Below are 17,501 nucleotides of genomic sequence, written 5' to 3' on the forward strand. Positions count from 1 at the left end.
ACTCACAGAATGGTTGCCTGTGGCTTTAGCAAATCTAAGTACCGCTCCGGCGTGCTGGGCCAAGGAGATGTTACTTTTGTAGATTTGTGATTTCCATGTCTGTTTTTCGTCCAGTCTGCAACCCAGGTAGTCATAGGTGGTCACTCGAGCCAAGGGCTTGTTGTTTACCCTGAAGGTCGAATGCATCGTTTGTTTTGGGTTGAGAATCATAAACTTTGTTTTCTCCTCATTAATTACCATGCTCCTTGAGGTGCAAAATGATTCGAAACCCCTAAGTAGACGATGCATTGCTATCTTACTTATTCCAAGTTGGTCAGCACCAGTGTCTTCAGGAGCTGCTTGAAGTTCAAACAGCAAAGCAACTGTCTAAACATCGAATCTCCATCGGTACACCAGCACACAGAACAAAACAAATCATTCTACAGTATTGACATTCTAACATTCCGTAACAAAAAGTTGTCCCAAATCATTCATTGTAGGTTTCCCCCTGTTGACACCCCTGAAGCAATTAAAGACTGCTGGCACAAAATCAATGATGCTGCTAAACAGATGCAGTCGAGCAAAATGTCCATCCTTCATTGTTGGTGACCCAGTGCTGCTATTCACCTCTAGGGGTGGGAACAAGTTCATACCATGTTTTCGGCCACATCAGTCAGATATTACCAAAGTTAATTGCACACTGATAACTGCAACTAGAGGAGGTACTAACATTACTCAGCATATCCTATTTTAAAAACATTTCAGTGCAAGATGCGCACTAGGGCCTACGGCCAACTGTGCAGAGAGTCACTTCCTCTGTCTCCCCCCACACCTGATGAGGATGGAGTGAACTCAAACAGCAGAACAGAGGTGGTGCATCATCCCTGTAGACTCTGAAACAGGAATCCTACCTACTCAGTTGCCTGTTCAAGACAACATCTGAATCCAATGGTGACAATCCTAGAAGTGGGTGCCAGCCATATTTATTGAGGCCAAACCAAACCCATCTCAGAGGTACGAAGACTATGAAGACTAAAGGACAAGAAAGCTTGGTCAGATTGTTCATACTTATCCCTGTTTTTTTACTCTGTCTCCCTTCCCTACTTTAGGAGTATGTTCTTGTTGAAATGTGAGGAGGAATGTGATGTCCTGTGATAATTGTGGTTGACCCTGCTGCGTGCCACAATCTGTTTTCTCCTAAGGGTGTTGTCAACAGGAGTATAAATAAATGTGATGCCTGAGTCAAGGGCAGGTCGGCACACAAGTGGATATTGCAGTGTGTTGTTTCTATTTCATCTGTGTTTTTCAGGTTGAGTGATACTTCAAACGGGTTGTTGCAAATGCTTTAATTTGTATATTCCTCAAACATATATTTCAAAACATGCTGAGACTCTGATTTGTTTAAGTAATGCAATGTGATTAGATAAATATTTTTAGTTATCTGGCTGTTTAAAATAAAATTGCAGACAAAAGACAGTGATACACACAAAGGATATTAAATATTTTAATTTATTTATATATTTTAGGCTAACATAGATCTCTTTTTAAAACTTTATTTCTACAGAAAAGATTCATAGTTCTGCTCATGCACAATTCCCATTTGGCTCATACAGGAAGCAAGTGCATGGGATCTAGGCACTTTTTTTGAAGGCAATGGTCAACATTTCATTTTTTAGACACAAATTGACATACATTAAAGTAAAAAATATACCCTTTACTTTGCTTAGTAGTTTTTGTTTTTAAACATTTTACATGAGAAAAATAAAGAGAAATAGCTAGTCTTTATGCAGCAAAATTCTGGAAGAAGTTTAAAACCTATTCCAACTCAAGCCCTAGATTATGAGGGGCAAAGTGTTTTTTTTAACTATTTTTATGCAGAATACCTTTCACTAACTTACCTTCTTCTCAGTGAGGTCTTGCAACTACAAGTGACTTTTGTATTTCTACTACCAATTCAAAACAACTTATACGCCTAAAATGTGAGTTACAATATTATCTGTTTAAGTAATACTGTGGTGGTGTATTACACTTTACTAAAAAAAAATCTCTATCAGAAAGTTCCTGTTCCATTGTTTTTCAAGCCAATGTTTTTATTCAGTTTGATTTTGTGTCAGTAGTTGTCAACCAAATGTCCTAAGATGAGTATATGTGTAACATTCAAGGCTGCACACAGTTTGGCAACTCACATTGCACCACCAATTTTGTGTTCATTCCTGTTTCACATCATACAGCATGAAAAATAAATAAATTAACACATTTTCATAAATTAGAGAGATTTAAAGAGATGGTGTTGAAAAGCGTTCTTCATAATGCAGTTCAACTGATAAAATATATTTGCTTACAAATTATAGATGTCTGGGGGAGTGAGCTCATCCTTACGACAAAATGGAAAGCACATCTTTAAAATGACTAAGTATATTCTTTTAGTATCTTTGGTGCTAAAATAGATTTTCCTGAAAGAGAGGAAGCTATTTTTCAGCTTTTTTAGTTTTAGAAGCAGCATTTGATAATGTTGATAGAGGTCTTTTTAAAATTGCCTTGTCATACCACCACGTCTTGGGACTTCCTATCAATGCTATTTGTATGTGCTACCATGATAATAAGGTGGTGGCCCATCATGGAATGATTGGTGAATGTATGGGCACTTTTTCAATTGATAAGGGAATCAATCAGGGTTGCCATTTGGCACCTATGCTTGTTAATGTATTCAGTAATAATCTTTCAGCTAATTTTCAGTATATCGCTGCTCATGTTCCAGTCCTTAATAGGGTGGGCTCTTTCATGCTCCTATTTTCAGGTAACTCCGCTCTAAAAGAAAGAACTGAAAACACCCAACATGGGCCACAGTTTGGTTCCGAAAGTTATTGTAGAAGTAACAAATTGTTACAGAGGTGAAATAATTGTTTTTTGATCCTTGGCAAACACAAGTAGCTTGGAGAAAGTTTGTTTTAAATATATGCAATTGCCAGAGTCGGGACAAAAAGAATTTACATAATCTATTTATTGAAGTGTTTTGTAGAGCACGGCATTCACTTTACAGTTGCATCGGACTACTGAGAGAAAAAAAAAGAACAGTTCAGTGATTACAAGTTGGAGTCGACCCAGCTCAAATGAGCAATTGTGTTTGATACTGTGCAGCTGTCAGCATTCTTCTGAGCGGAGTTCCGTTGTAGGATCTTAAGTTGTGTTTAAGGGCTCTTCATAGTCCGGACCTTTTTACACCCAATGATGAGCTCCGTTTCATTTACGTGAAAGATTGTTGTTTATCTTTAGTCAGATTGGTGGGCATCGAGCGGAGGTTTAAGTGAAGTGTACATTTATGCAGAGAATTGGGACATTTGCCCCAGTAAGGGTTATGAATGGTAGGGAAACTAAATGTAATCCTACCATCTATTAGTAGCCAATGTAGTGTTTCTAGAGCGGGTTTATTGTGGCCCATCGTACCAAGGTTAAAGCATTTTCTAACTTTTGATTGTGAAGTCTTTGGAGCCTGTTTCTTGAAGAGATCAAAGTAAATAGTAATACAGCAGTCGATGTAAGCACTGACAAGGTTTCTTGTCATCTCCACCCAGTGGTTGGTTGAGGATGAGTAGGAGAATTTTTAGAAGAGGGAATCCTTTGTCACTGTGTTAACTTGGGGAGCACCAGTGAGTTTGGCATTGAAAAGAATATACAAATCCTTAAGCTTGCAGTGTTATAAGCCATTTAATGGAAGTGGAATGGAGGGACACCATCTGTGAAACTCTCGGTTCGTCGTGCATACTGCATAAAATCTATCATTTATTTGACAGGCAAGCAGTGCAGTAAGGAAGGCTAGCTTGTTTTGGTATTTTTCCCCATGACCATGTCTGCTTTTAGCTTGTGCACTGTGTCTGCTCTTAGCAAGACGCAGGTATATTATTTTAGCCGGTGCCAAGTGTTTGTTTTCAGCAGGAGCGCTGGATCTGCTTTAAACAAGAGCACCATGCTTGCCATAAGCTATTGTCCTAGCCCTGCTTTGATCAAGGGCCCTGAATGTGCTACAATGCAGGGCAGGGTCCGGCTGGGACAGAAAAAAGGCCTGGACACCAAACTAAAAGTGACCCCCCAATAGCAAATCAGGTACCTAAAACAGGGCCTACATTTGCAAATTGGGGCAGTTCCAACTTGTAAAGAGACGTTGTACAGGTGTTTTGCAAGGTATGGGAGACTGCATGCATTTGTGCTTGCTGCAGGCAATGTTTGTGGTAATATTATCTTAGCTACGGCTCTGTGTCTGCATCTGTCTAGCTCCCTGAACCTTCTTTTAGCTCAATACGATGGAGGTCATTATGAACACGGTGGGATTCCCCGCCGTGTTCATGCTGGCGGTCTTATCACAGACCGCCAGGGCCCTTGAGACCCCGCCGGCAGAATTGTGAACATTCTGCTGGGCTGGTGGGCAAAAACAGTGTTTCCACCCACCGACCCGGGACATTGCCGGCTGTGCAGTGGGTGCAGCAGCCAAGTGCATGGGCAGTGCAGAGGCACCCCCCTTCAGCCTTTCCCTGGCGGGTGAACCCAAGGAATGGCTGGCGGAGCAAGGGTTCTTTATCCGCAGGGCAGAGCTGCTAGCAGTGCCGACAGGCAGCCTGACAATGGCGGACGGCCGCCTGTGGCGGTCCCCACTGCCTTCATTACGTGGCGGTCGAGACCACCATGCCAGTAAATTCCACTGCCACCAGCATGGCAGTCTCGGCCACCAAATTAATTATGAGGGCCCATGTTTGCTACTATCCAGGGCTATGCTTGCTTTAAGATACAGCCTATTTCTCCTTATTACATAGAACTCTTTCAGTTTAGAACAGTGAATCCCAACCTGTGGTCCGGAGACCCTAGGGAGTCCGCAAAGCCTCCTCAGTGGCTCCGCAACTGCTTAGAAAATTAAATAATATTTACAGATTAAGTCCCCAGCTTTCAGTAATGACTCAGTGGGGTGGGTCCCCAGATTCCAATAAAGATTCAGTGGGGGTCCCCAGGCTCTAGTAATGATAAAGTGGGGGTCCACAGACATCAAAAGGTTGAGAACCACCGGCTTAGAGTGCTTTATATATTTTTACACAATCCCAGTGTCAGGTTTCGCCAAAGGCAGAGTGTAAACTTTTAACAAGGGCCCAGTAGCTGCTTTCACCAAGGCCGATATGTCTGCCTAGAAACACTGCTTTTTTAATGCTTTGACCAAGGACACTGCAACTACTTTTATGCTACACCCTCTATCACACACGCTTACCAGGCATTCACTGAATACACTACTGGAGGCAGTCAAGCAGGTTTTATGGATTTAATAATATAGGAAATATAGTTTGGTGGGTCCCCAGGCAAAGCAATGCTAGCTCTATTGCCAGATTCTCGTCTACATGGTGGAGATTTTTATATCTACACTTAATTCACCACGGCAAAGAAAGCAGAGCTGAATGCTGAGCATGTGCAATGTCTGTTTTTCCGAAATATACTCCTAAAGCAGGAGTAGTTGGTTTCAGAAAAACAATAATATAATGTCCCTAACAGATATGGCAGTCATGTGAAAGCAAATCCAGGGATGGTCGCTCTACCTTAAAGTGGTCCTGTGGCACAGTGGCTGCCAGATGAAGGATTTTAACCTGCCAGGCCATGACGTTGAAGAGTCTTCACCTTTTGGTACATGCCTTACATTCGTCAATCACTTAATTTGCTTCTAAGACACTATTCATACTGCAGTGTTTATGGGAAAGTTTTGGTAGTTCTTTTCTTTAAATTGGCACAATAAAATGTCTCTTTCTTTACATTTGAAACATTTTAGATTATTTAATTTGGCATTAATGTCGCTTAATTCCCTCTGTCTGCATCTGCTGGCCCGTTTTCCTCCTAAACAGGCAGAGATTTAGGATTGAAAGGAAAAGAAAATGTGTATAAAATATCCAAAACAAATCTCATTAACTAACAGAATTTTTTTACCGTGAGACAGTAGAGTCTCTTACCCAAGAGGTAAGTAAACATCAATGCAGGCGTTATCACACATCTCAACAGTAGAATACCTGCCTAACCTTTATTTACAAGGATACAGATCACATTTGAAACATCAACGGTATCTTTGCGTTATTGGGGCTTTTCCCCCTAAAACGTAGTAGTGCAAAACAGTGAACGATAATCAATATTAAAATAGATATGGTAAAAGGAATCATTGATAATCAATGGATTAACAATGCCACAGCGACACCAACCAAAATATACCTCCTAGCTGGTACAGACTGCAACAGTGGGTATTTGATTTTCTACGCCCATGTCTATTAATTAGTCATTTAGCACATGCTTACTGGACTACATCTAAAATATTTCTTAGTGTTATGAGTGTCAGTTAGCTTATGCACAGTGTTCATATTTTCCACACCGTTCATGAAGATAAATCAAACTAAGCTGAGCAATTTTATGGATCATTCAACAAAATTTTGCACCTCTGCTATACTTTGAAACTGAATTGGTTTCCTGGTGCTTTGTGTGATATCGATTGCTCTCTACCAATTTTGGAATTGTAGACTATCAAACCAGCAGACCTGGCCTCGATGCATTTCACTGCCCCTGAAATGTAGGAAGGAGCTGATATGCATGGAATATAAACCAACAATAACATGGAGGGGAGTAAGCTGAATAAATGCCACGCCATGTTACAATTCTCTGATCCTTGCTGGTCTGTCTGTGCCATTCACAGGAAAGGTAATGACTTGATAAAACTTTAAAACACTAATTTGAAAAAACATTGTATATTTCTTAAAAGAACTTTAAAAGTGCCAGTAATTTCAGTGTTTTTCTCCAAACCAACGAAAATGATATTGGCCTGGTATCGGTTGACAATCTGAGAAGAACTTTGCCTGGAAAAATACGAAGCATAAGGATGCTCAAATACCTGCATGTAAATCTATCAACAGTACTCACTTTCGAAGAGCGACAACCTTGACTGAACTGTTATGGTGATAAATGAGGTAAAGTCAGAAAAATTCCACAAGTGGGCATTGTTCCTTTGAGAGCCATCAGTAAAGTATTTGGCCGACGTGACAGATCTGTCGGCTTACCAATGGACATATCCTTTAAGCAAATGTGCTGGTAGTGATAAGGAAACTGACGGGGCCACTTGGAGAGACTATATCAACCAATGATAACTCACAACCAAATTAACAAAATAGAAAACGGCAGTCACAACACTGTCATACATTGATTACGAAAAAGAAAACTGAGTCAGGATAATGGAAAGTGTGCAAAATACAGTTCCAGACAAACGCAATACTGTTATACTGAAGTATAATACAATCGGAGTACCATTAAACAGTCCTTATATTTAGCACTGCCTTTCCTTTTGGGGCTCAGTTTAACCTTCTACATGGCTAGCAGGAAAAAGAGGCTTCTTGTAAGGCTGGATAGCACACCACATACCCAACCGCACCCATGCCTGAGTGCAGCTGTGAGGAAGTATCACAAAAGTTCCAACATCCCAGGAAATATAATGGCACTAGAGTTTGTGATAGACCCTGACATTTAGGAATAGGTCACCATATTCTCTCTAGAAGTGACTGTAAAATCTCTATTATAGTGTTAAGCAATGGTGCTCATGGTTTCATTCAGCAGATCCTCAAAGGCACTCCTCAAAAATGACAAATGCGATGTTAATTCCTATGATATGCTCTTTCAAAATGTTCTGATGAAATATGAATAATTTCACTTTAGAATGCAGAAGTCCTACCATTTGGACATCCTCTGTTGTGCAAATGTAAAGAAGAGGTGCAGCAAAGACATTCTCCACTGATAGAAATCCATCTTTCACATGTGAAAACTGCAGCAACATTTATACTCTCCAATCAAGTATTAGTAAGCTGCAAAAACAATAAAAAATGTTCCACCTTTTTCCTCTGCACTATGTTTATAAAATGTTGGCTATGTGTGATCTGCTACGACAAATGGCGGGATGTGACGTACATTTGCGACAAACATTAAATGTCATGGCTCAAAAACATGGCTGAAAAACTAATCTTTTTGCTTTGTATAAATAACATTAATAACAGCGTGCATGTTTGATATATCTGTAAAACAGACTGGAGCCCTTTGTATAGCTTCGAACTGTGTTTAGCAGTGTGTTGTTACTGTAGATAAGTGACTTTTCATTTTATTATTTTCATGTCATGAAGTACCACAGGCTCTCTTGGGCCTATCTTATGTAATATAGTACCAGTATATATCACAGTAAATAGTTTTCTAACCAGTGAAATGTGTCCTTTTCACTGATGAAGCAAAAACGACTAACTGCAAGGCACCCACCAAATCAAAAAACAATTACAGCAACAATAACACCAACTTCACAGGAGTATTGTATGAATGGACGCTCAAAGGCAGCACAGCTGTCACAGATCCATCTCCAAAAAACAATCCTGTAAAAGTGTACAGATGCAAAAAACTATTTGGAGAAGAGCAGAAAACATGGCAACTAACATTGACCTTCAAGTATTTCGTGATACACTGACTAGCAACATATAACATGGAGCTTACTGCTATTGTTAAAACGGACCAACACAAATCAAAAGAAGTGTAAAACTTGATCAATTATCCTTGGAGATAAAATCCAAATGTGAACAAATTTTGTCAGAATGTTGAATCCGTTCTGCTGGTATGGATTTAAATAAGATAGCTATCATTCTTGCAAATTCTATGTTCAAATACTTCAGAGATAGGTTTGTCCCATCAGCATTGTTTGTGTCTCCAAATAATATACATTTCCCTTGCCGATATGTGTCCTTTTTGTCATCTGTTCTCCAAATGGATATCAACTGGCGTAGATGACACAGTCGTCGGCTGACTTCCCACGCTGGTTTTCCCTGTTGCACTTGGCGTTTTTCTGCTTTTGGTGGTATTTGTGTTTTGGGATCCAAATTCACGTTCTGTCCTTAAATTTCTGTTAAGAAATAAAAATCATATTTTACTCTATGATTTTGGTGTTTTTACCAAATTTGAGCATTCACTTAATTTGATCAGACTGTAGAATTCTATTATCACCATGAGTGTTATAGAATACGACCAGGAATTACCCCTAGACACACTGTATTTTGGGGGGGCGGTACGTGCAGTTGTAGAAAACTACTATGAATGACTCCTAACCACTTTATATTTTGGTGGTGGGGCTGGTATACAATACTACTATGATTGACTCAAACACGCTGTTATTTTGGCGTGGGTGCACTACTAGCTGGAGCTGCAAGGGCTGAACTGTGTGGCTAAAATACAGGTTTAATCTAAAGTGTACACCAGCAAGTACACTTAAACTAAAAGGAGTAATTTGGATTTGGAACTCATTACAGACATCTGTGCCTACAGATTTTAAAGGGTGTAGATGAATTATGCTTAGTAATGATCTGTATCAGGGAAATAGCATTAGTGCGATTCTTTAGGATATGTATCAACCGCACAGCTGGCATTGACTCATTCCTACAGAGCAGCATACATATATACCTCAGTATGAACCTTGGTATTCCTGTGAGGCCACCAATAAAAGAGTTCCCTTCACTAATGGTATCCATCTTTTTTCCTGGAGAGGGTCCATCCAATCTTTTAGAGATGTTGTCGAAGACCATCTGAGACACAACACACTTTTATGCTCACCCATAGGCTATTTTGTGTGGCAGGAGAGCATGAGTAAATGAAATTATTTCCAACAGTAAGTGGGGGAATAAAAGGGAAACGAGATTTATAAATATATAAAAATAATGAAAGTGACAGGAGAGGAGCAAAAATGCAAGGACTATGAAGTATCTCCCCCAGTTGAAGTAAAACCAACATATATGGGAATGATTTGAAGTAAGAATTTGGCAAGCTGTGTTTCTACTCCAGAGTGAAAAATAGAAAAAACACTGAACATCCATGAACCGACTAAATGTTCAATGAACTACAATGTTCTATGCCTTTTAAAGATCAAGGACAGTATATTCAAAACAAGCTATCCTCTATTTTATGCTACAGTAACACTCATTCAAGTCAATTTATTTTGAAACATCAAATAGTAACTAAGGAGTTGGACACTCAGCCCAAAGAATACCACATCTACAATTTTGAAGCCATATATGTTGACCAATTTCTGACTTTTGTTAGAAGACTAATTTATTAATGATCAAACAGCATTCTTAAAAGCCACTGTTACATTTCTTGTACAATTATTTTTAACATAATAGAGTTTGATGAGAATACAAAGGAAATAAAAGACTGAAGTAGAATAACATTGGTGGGTGGACAAAATTAAATATTCATGAGTAGCTGCAATGTGTTTTATTATTATTAGGGCTTTTTGGGGACACACCATTTACCAACAGGAGAGGGTGCAAGTGGAAAGAGGAGTTACTATTTATCGTGGAGTGAACCGTGAAGTAACACGGGTCCACCAAATACGCTGTCATTCAGAAGATACTTCTGCTATACGAGACTACTCATGCAAACTAGAGATGTTGGAGATGGCGTAGCCCTATTTTCTTCGCTTTGCCAGGCATTAACACAGGTGACCCAAATTACTACTTCTGTGGATGTGTTAGTAGAGCCTACCTGTAAGATATCCCACTATCACAAATCTAGATTTAAACAGAGATACGTTGGGGAATTTAGGACTGCATCAGTTACCAGCATGTCTTTCAAACACTGCCTAGTTATGGATTGAGTCATTGGTCTGCTGTTATTCCAGCTCTTATCTTTGCTTTTTGAACAGAGTGTACTAGAGAACTCCTGGATCACTCAGAGGGTATGTCCAAGTTTAAGATATAACATTAATTGTTAGTAGGAGGACAGACAACACACCCTATTAACTTGATGAGCCTCATACGAGTCAAAGTATTTGCTTTCCATGTCAGACCCGAATAGCTTTGTGGCTTACAGTGTCTGACCTACATTTTAGATCTCTCTGCTGTGCCTGTACTCACACCAGTTTCAACTGCATACAAATTATCAGCAGTTGTGCCGTGTTATCAGTAGAGTTCATAGTACCACCACTCAACCAGTGTTTGCTTATGATTTTCACGTTCAGCAGTCTCTAGTTCATTTTTTGTTCCTGATTTCTAAGATTTCTTGTTATGCCCATATCACAAATAGGTCCCATGACCTTACATGCTGACTTCTGAAAACAGAAGCAGCTCCATTGACCTTTTACACCTTCACAGAAACTATTGCATGTGTAAGGTGGTTGAACTGTCAAGATGCTTGTTAGGGTTCTTATATTCCCCTTTACATAAGGCTAACTCAACGTCAATAGAAATCTGGAACACACGTAGGGACAGGCTTCCTCATCTTCTTCCTTCACTAAAGTTCTTATCTATAGATACTTTCTGTCCACAGGTAGTGGTCAGGAGTGGTGTTGCTGAGCCCCTCATTTACAGGTATATTACAGCACTAGTGTATGGAACATCATGCGGAATGAGTGTTGAATATACATGCATCTTCTTGTTTAATTGTAGCCTTTGCACCATCAATCAATGTGCGGAGACGCCTTTTTAAGGTGGCAAGCAAATATATTAACAAGATTGCGAAACACATGACAGACAGCCTTTTCAACACTCTGAAACAAGCTAATTGGCAAAGTCAGACCCTGCACCGTCGTAACTCCCTAGAGCATTAGACGTACCAAAGAATAAATCCAGTTTTGTTACAGACAACATAAAACACTGAATGTGTATCACTTTAAACTGTATTGCGATTATTTCAACTACTGCAATTGTATAGATCAATAAATTAATCTTTACATTTTTTTACAGATCTGTTTGGGGTATTTGACCATATATTTCCACTAAAGCCAAACATATTGATCGAACATCTTCAGTCCCTAAACTATTAATGCATCCGTTTGTACCTATTTTTTAAGTAGCTGATGCTAGTTTTATATTTTGGTATTATCGGAAAGAACATTTATTCATTCATATAACTCATCTGATTAAGAGTAGTCTTCATATTTAAGATCTAATAATTATTCAGAAAGACTTAAAACAGTCCAGCTAACCAAGAAAAGAGTCTACAAAAAAAGACTTTAACAAAATGCACTCTGGTGAGTATGGTATGTTGAGCTTGAGAAACGATTGCCAATAGTGCATATTACAGCAATTTATCTCCATCTCAATTAAATTAATCTGCGATTGCCTCCTCTTGGGTTACAAGATTCTGAAGCCATGTCAACTTCATCACAATGGAGAAACTCAAACACGAAAAAAGCCTGCAAGTGTTGTATATTGGTAGAGATGGTTGTTGACCAAATAATTAAGAGCAGTGGCATTAATCTGAGATTTTCATAGGAACTACAGATACAAGGATATTCCTTCTGAGTATTGGCAAATTCACTTTTCTGCATCTGTCTGGATTCTCAGATCCAAACTCTTATGGCCTTGGATACCTTTCGTTTGACTAAATGAAAATTAGATACCAATGTGTTAGTGTCAAAAATGCACAAACCTCTACAATAGCTTACAAGCAATTAAGTAGAAAGTACCATCTGAAGAAGAGTTGTGTGGAATCTCGAAAGCTTGTTGCTACATTTTATGCTAATCCAATAAAAGGAATCAATAACAGATGTGTTTTGATTTTTAGTGTGAACAAGTGTCACAATTTAATTATAGGGTTATGGTTAGCATTATTATTACAATAAGGTTGTATTCAATGCAATGGATTGATAATAAAATAGGGTCAGAGTTAATATAAATTTAATATAATTTGTTTTATATAACATAGGGTTGTGTTTTAAATTATTTTTAATTCACTTTAATTTTATAGAAACGTTTTGTAGATAAGAGACTGAAAACTTAATTAAATTAAAAATAAGGTTATGGAAAATGTCAATATTATAGTAATATTTAGGGATGGGGCGACAAGAAACAGTGCAGCAACATAATTTCAGTTTGATAAATTGGAGGAGTAAATGGTGATTAACAAAGGTGGGGACATTAAGGTTTAGGGAAGTAAAGACAGAAGAAATAAATAACTATGTCTATGTCAAGTTTATATTTAATGATTTGGAACTCCAAAGAGGTCCACAAAAAACAAGAGAATACAAGAGATAGAAATGTAGGCCACATAATATTAATACATTAAAACCAATTAAAAAGATTACCCTTGGACATTCAAGTCCGTAATGAGAAAACTAGATTTTTGCAAAAAAAGTTAAAAACCTGAATACAAAACACTTCATTTGGAGTACTGAACAATAAATGCAAAGTTTCGGCAGTCATTTGAACAGAGAATTTTAAGAAAAGAGGTCTCAAAATCTTGCAATGATATCACACGGCAGGACAGACAAAACAGGTTTCAGATTCTGGACTCAATTTTGACAAAGACTACATATGTTTGGTGATCCATACCATTTAGGCGTTAATACATTTAGTGGTAGGATTCTGTCTGACCGCATGGGCCATATTCAATGTCAAATATGGCTGTGGCTTTTTCATAATAGTAGATTTCATTACTACTTCACATTTCCCTTTTTCCTACAGGAATCAATGTCCAAACAAAGGCTTAAATTAGGCCAGTGGCTCCCATCGTGTGGTCTGGGGACCCATGGGGTTCCACCAAGCCTCCTCAATCAATCAATCACTTTTTGTCAAGCGTGGCTACTCTCCTGTGAGGGTCTCTAGGTGCTGGGGAGGAGAGGCGGGCCCTCATCCGAAGAGCCATGTCTTGAGGTTCTTCCTGAAGATGGTGAGCGACGGGCTTTGAGGTGCAGGGAGAGGTTGTTCCAACTCTTTGCTGCAGTGTAGGTGAAGGATCGTCCTCTGGCGGTGGTGGTTTTGCGGATGCGAGGGATGGTGGCCAGGGCCATCTGGGTGGTGTGGAGGGATCTGGCAAGGTGTGGAAGGAGACGTGGTGGTTCAGGTAGGCTGGTCCTGCGTTGTGTATGACCATGTATGTGTGGGTGAGAAGCTTGAAAGATAATGAGTTCAGTCTTGTAGGAGTTGAGCTTGAGGCAGCTTTCTCTCATCCAGATGACAATGGGTTCCATTCCTGAGTCGAAGTTCTGTTTGGCGGTGTCTGGGTCTTCGGTGAGGGAAATGATGAGTTGTGTGTCATCTGCATATGACATGATGTTCATACCGTGGCTTCTGGCGATGGCAGTGAGAGGGGCCATGTATACGTTGAACAGTGTGGGACTTAGTGAGGATCCTTGGGAGGCTCTCAGTTGACTCCTGTGGGTCTGGAAATGTAGGGCGGGAGTCTGACCCTCTGTGTCCTGAGAGGTTGAAGAGTACGAACGCTGCGGTGTGGCCGCGGTCTAAGAGTAATCGGATGTTGTTGGTGGCTGCCGGGAGGGCTGTCTCCATGCTGTGGTTGCTGCGGAAGCTGGACTGAGAGCTGTCCAGGGAGTTGTGGGCCTCAATGAAATTCCGTAGTTGTGCATTGATTGCTTTCTCCAGTACTTTGGCGGGGTAAGGTAGCAGCGAGATGGGCTGGAAATTCTTTCATTCTGATGGGTCGGCTGAAGGTTTCTTCAGGAGAGGGCGTAATTTTGCATGTTTCTAGTCCTCAGGGAAGGTGCCCATGTTGATGGAGCAGTTGATTGTGTATCGTAGCTCGGGGACAATGGATGCGCTGGCTCTGATCTATATGTGGTGCGGGTAGGGGATGGGGGGGCTCTGGAGTGGGTGATGTTGATTGTTTCCTCTGTGGTGAGCGTAGACCAGCTGTGGATGATCTGGGTGGGTTCGGGGGGAGGGGCAAGGTCAGTCACAGGTTCCGGTGCCAGGATTTTCCAGGAGAAAGCGGTCGTAGATGTCCTGGATCTTGTGGTGGCAGGAGGCCAGTTTGTCAATGAGGTCCTGTGACGGGGGATGCTGGTGGCTTCGGAAGGGGGGGGGATCTGTGAACTCTGTGACTGAGAAGAGTTCCTTAGAGTTGTGTGCAGAGGAGTTGATGCACTCCCGGAGTGTGTCCTTCCTTGCGTTCTTGATTTTTCGTCAGTGAGCGGTGGTTGCGGCTCTGAATGAGGCGAAGTCTTTGCTGGTTTGGCTGTTCCTCCATTTTTACTCTAAAGCTCTGTGGGTACGCTTTGATTCTTGGAAGTCGGTGGTGAACCAGCCCTACTTTGTTAAGTATGCGTTTGGCTGATGTCAGCCAGAGAGGGGCTAGAGTGTCGCGCATGTGGTGATCCATGCGTTGAGAGTGTGCGCTGCTGCGTCATCAGCCGGAGGGATTTGGCGAGCGATGAGGTGAGTTGTTGGTTGGTGATTTTGTTCCGTTTCCTGTGTGGGGGTCTTAGAGGTGTGGGTGTGGCTGCTGGGTTTGGTGATTGTGAAGTGTATGCAACGGTGGCCGGTCCAGTTTAGGGTGGAGATGGTCTTGATTGTGATCCATTTGCTTGAGGTGAAGATGGGGTCCAGTTTGTGTCCTGCAATGTGTGTGGGAGCGGAGACCAGCTGTCTGAGGCAGAGGGTGGCGAGGTTGTCGAGTAGAGCAGTAGTGCGTGGGTTGGCGTGGTCCTCAAGGTAGAAATTCAGGTCGCCGATGAGGAAGTCGTCAAGTGCCGCCAGTGCCTGGGGAGGTAGCGATGTCTAAGATGTTGCCTATGAAAGCTGGGCGGGGCTGGGCTGTGCTGGGTAGCCTGTACACCAGGGTGCCACGGATGGAGGAGTTGTATTTGAAGTGGATCAGGAAATTAAGGTGTTCCATGGTGATGCATTGTTCTTCTGGAATGACCTTGAGACGTAGTGAAGACTTGTGTACGATGGCGAGTCCTCTGCCCGGGCCGGAGGGCCGGTCCCTCCTTAGGATGCTGTAACGGTTAGGAATGGCGATGTCTGACCCTGAGGTGGGGTTGGTCCAGGTCTCGGTAAGGAAGGCAATGTCCGGTTGGGCGGTGTCAATCAAATCCAGAGTTCAGTGGCGTCTTTGTGGACGGAACGGATGTTCAGGAGCAGGCAGTTGATGGGGTTGTGGAGGTTGTTGGTATCTTTGCGTGTGGAGAGTACCTTCAGCTTGTTGAGGCTGGCACTGAAGTTGCAGTTCCTGCAGGTGAAAGGTCTGTGGCTGTCCTTGGGGGAGATGGTGCAGCAGTTTACTGAGATGCCTGGTGTTGAGGCGGAGGAGGGTCTTGGAGTCGTAACGGAGGCAGTCAAGGGGGTCTGTGACTCCTTAGAAAATTAACGGATATTAAAACATTAATAAAGTGTATGTAAATAAAGTGGCAAAATGCACAAATGAAAATTTTGAAAGGTACTGTAATTATCTAGGAATGTGAAATTGGAAGCTAAAATTTAAATTAGTATCCTGAGATTGGTTGTGGGTGCGGTGCAGGTGGATCAAACAGAGTATAATATGGACGATGTGTGGCTTCAATTGAATTTAGAAAAGCTCCAACTTTTCTATTAAAATTAACATTTATATTATTTTTATTGTGTTATCATTTGTGTATGTGTTTGATGGAATGCTTGTTTCTGTACTTTTTTTTGTTTTGTTTGGCGGTTCAAATCATCAACAATGTTTAAGCCTATGTCCCCTGCTTCCAGTAATGACGTAGTGGAGGGGGTCTCCAGATTCCAATAATGATTCAGTGCGGGTACCCAGGTTCCACTAATGAGAATGTCGGCATCCACAGAAGTCAAAAGGTTGGGAACCACAGGATTAAGCGAAGCCTGATTGAGAAGGGTCTTTAGGTGGGCTGGCGATATGGATGATAGTCGTTGGTCCAAATCAAGTTGCTCTAGTGCATACTTGAAATTCCTAAAGAACATAGATGTTTCTTTTTTCATTTCAAAAATCCCCTTGCACATTAAACGCCTTAGGGAGTTAGCATCAATTCTCAAGAGGTAATAGGCCCATTGTACCACTCCCACCAGGCCCTGGGCAAATTAACTTTTCATCCCAATTTTAATCTTAAAGCTGCAGGAGCTGCTAGAGCGTTGCATGTTAATAATCTCCTTATTATCTCACCTTCAGTCTTATCTCGAAAACCCTATTTTGCCACATCAGTTAGTTCCACTGCATATAGTAAGGTGGGTGGGATTTTGCCTCGTACAGATAAAAGATGGAAAAGTGTCTCCGACCTGCAGCATTGTAAAATGCACCCAAACCCTTGGCCTGTGATTGTGCCTTACTGACAGTATTGGAAATGTGCTCTGAATCATATGTGCTACACATGCTTTTCCCTAAAAATGTATAAGATCTAACCATATCCAATTTACCTGTTGAAGAATTGATTACGGAGTTTGATACTTGGAAGGAAGCCCAATCTTTTCGAGCTGGAACTAGGCAGTTCAAATAAATAGTGGGAGAATAACAATGGTGCAAGCAGACACCCCTGCTTCAAGCCATTTTTTATCAGGAAACTTGCAAATAGTCTCCAATCCCCACCTAACAGGAACCAACACCAGTTTGAGGAATGCAAGGCAATATTTGGACCCACTAGGGCTCTGGGCATGCCAAGATTAGATACTGTTTTCCACAGGGTTGGAAAAGAAAATCCAAAATCAATGAAAGCGGCATATACTGGAGAACCTCTGATGGACAATTTTTCATTGTTAAATTGCAGAGATACA

At 41.0% G+C, this 17,501-nt stretch overlaps 1 protein-coding gene across 4 annotated transcripts in view; it reads right to left on the reverse strand.

Annotated features, from left to right (window-relative positions):
- Positions 1-1,469: 1,469 nt before the first annotated feature.
- The window catches only part of NCMAP (non-compact myelin associated protein), a 200,488-nt gene continuing 184,456 nt past the window's right edge, over positions 1,470-17,501 (reverse strand). For all 4 annotated transcript variants that reach the window (XM_069223939.1, XM_069223938.1, XM_069223937.1 and 1 more), the window contains one exon: positions 1,470-8,911. In XM_069223939.1, coding sequence (XP_069080040.1) covers positions 8,761-8,911 — 151 coding nt within the window. In that variant the 3' untranslated portion in view covers positions 1,470-8,760. The remainder of the gene's footprint in view (positions 8,912-17,501) is intronic.

The sequence above is a fragment of the Pleurodeles waltl genome, chromosome 3_1 (genome assembly GCF_031143425.1).
Source record: "Pleurodeles waltl isolate 20211129_DDA chromosome 3_1, aPleWal1.hap1.20221129, whole genome shotgun sequence".
NCBI classification, from domain to species: Eukaryota; Metazoa; Chordata; class Amphibia; order Caudata; family Salamandridae; genus Pleurodeles; species Pleurodeles waltl.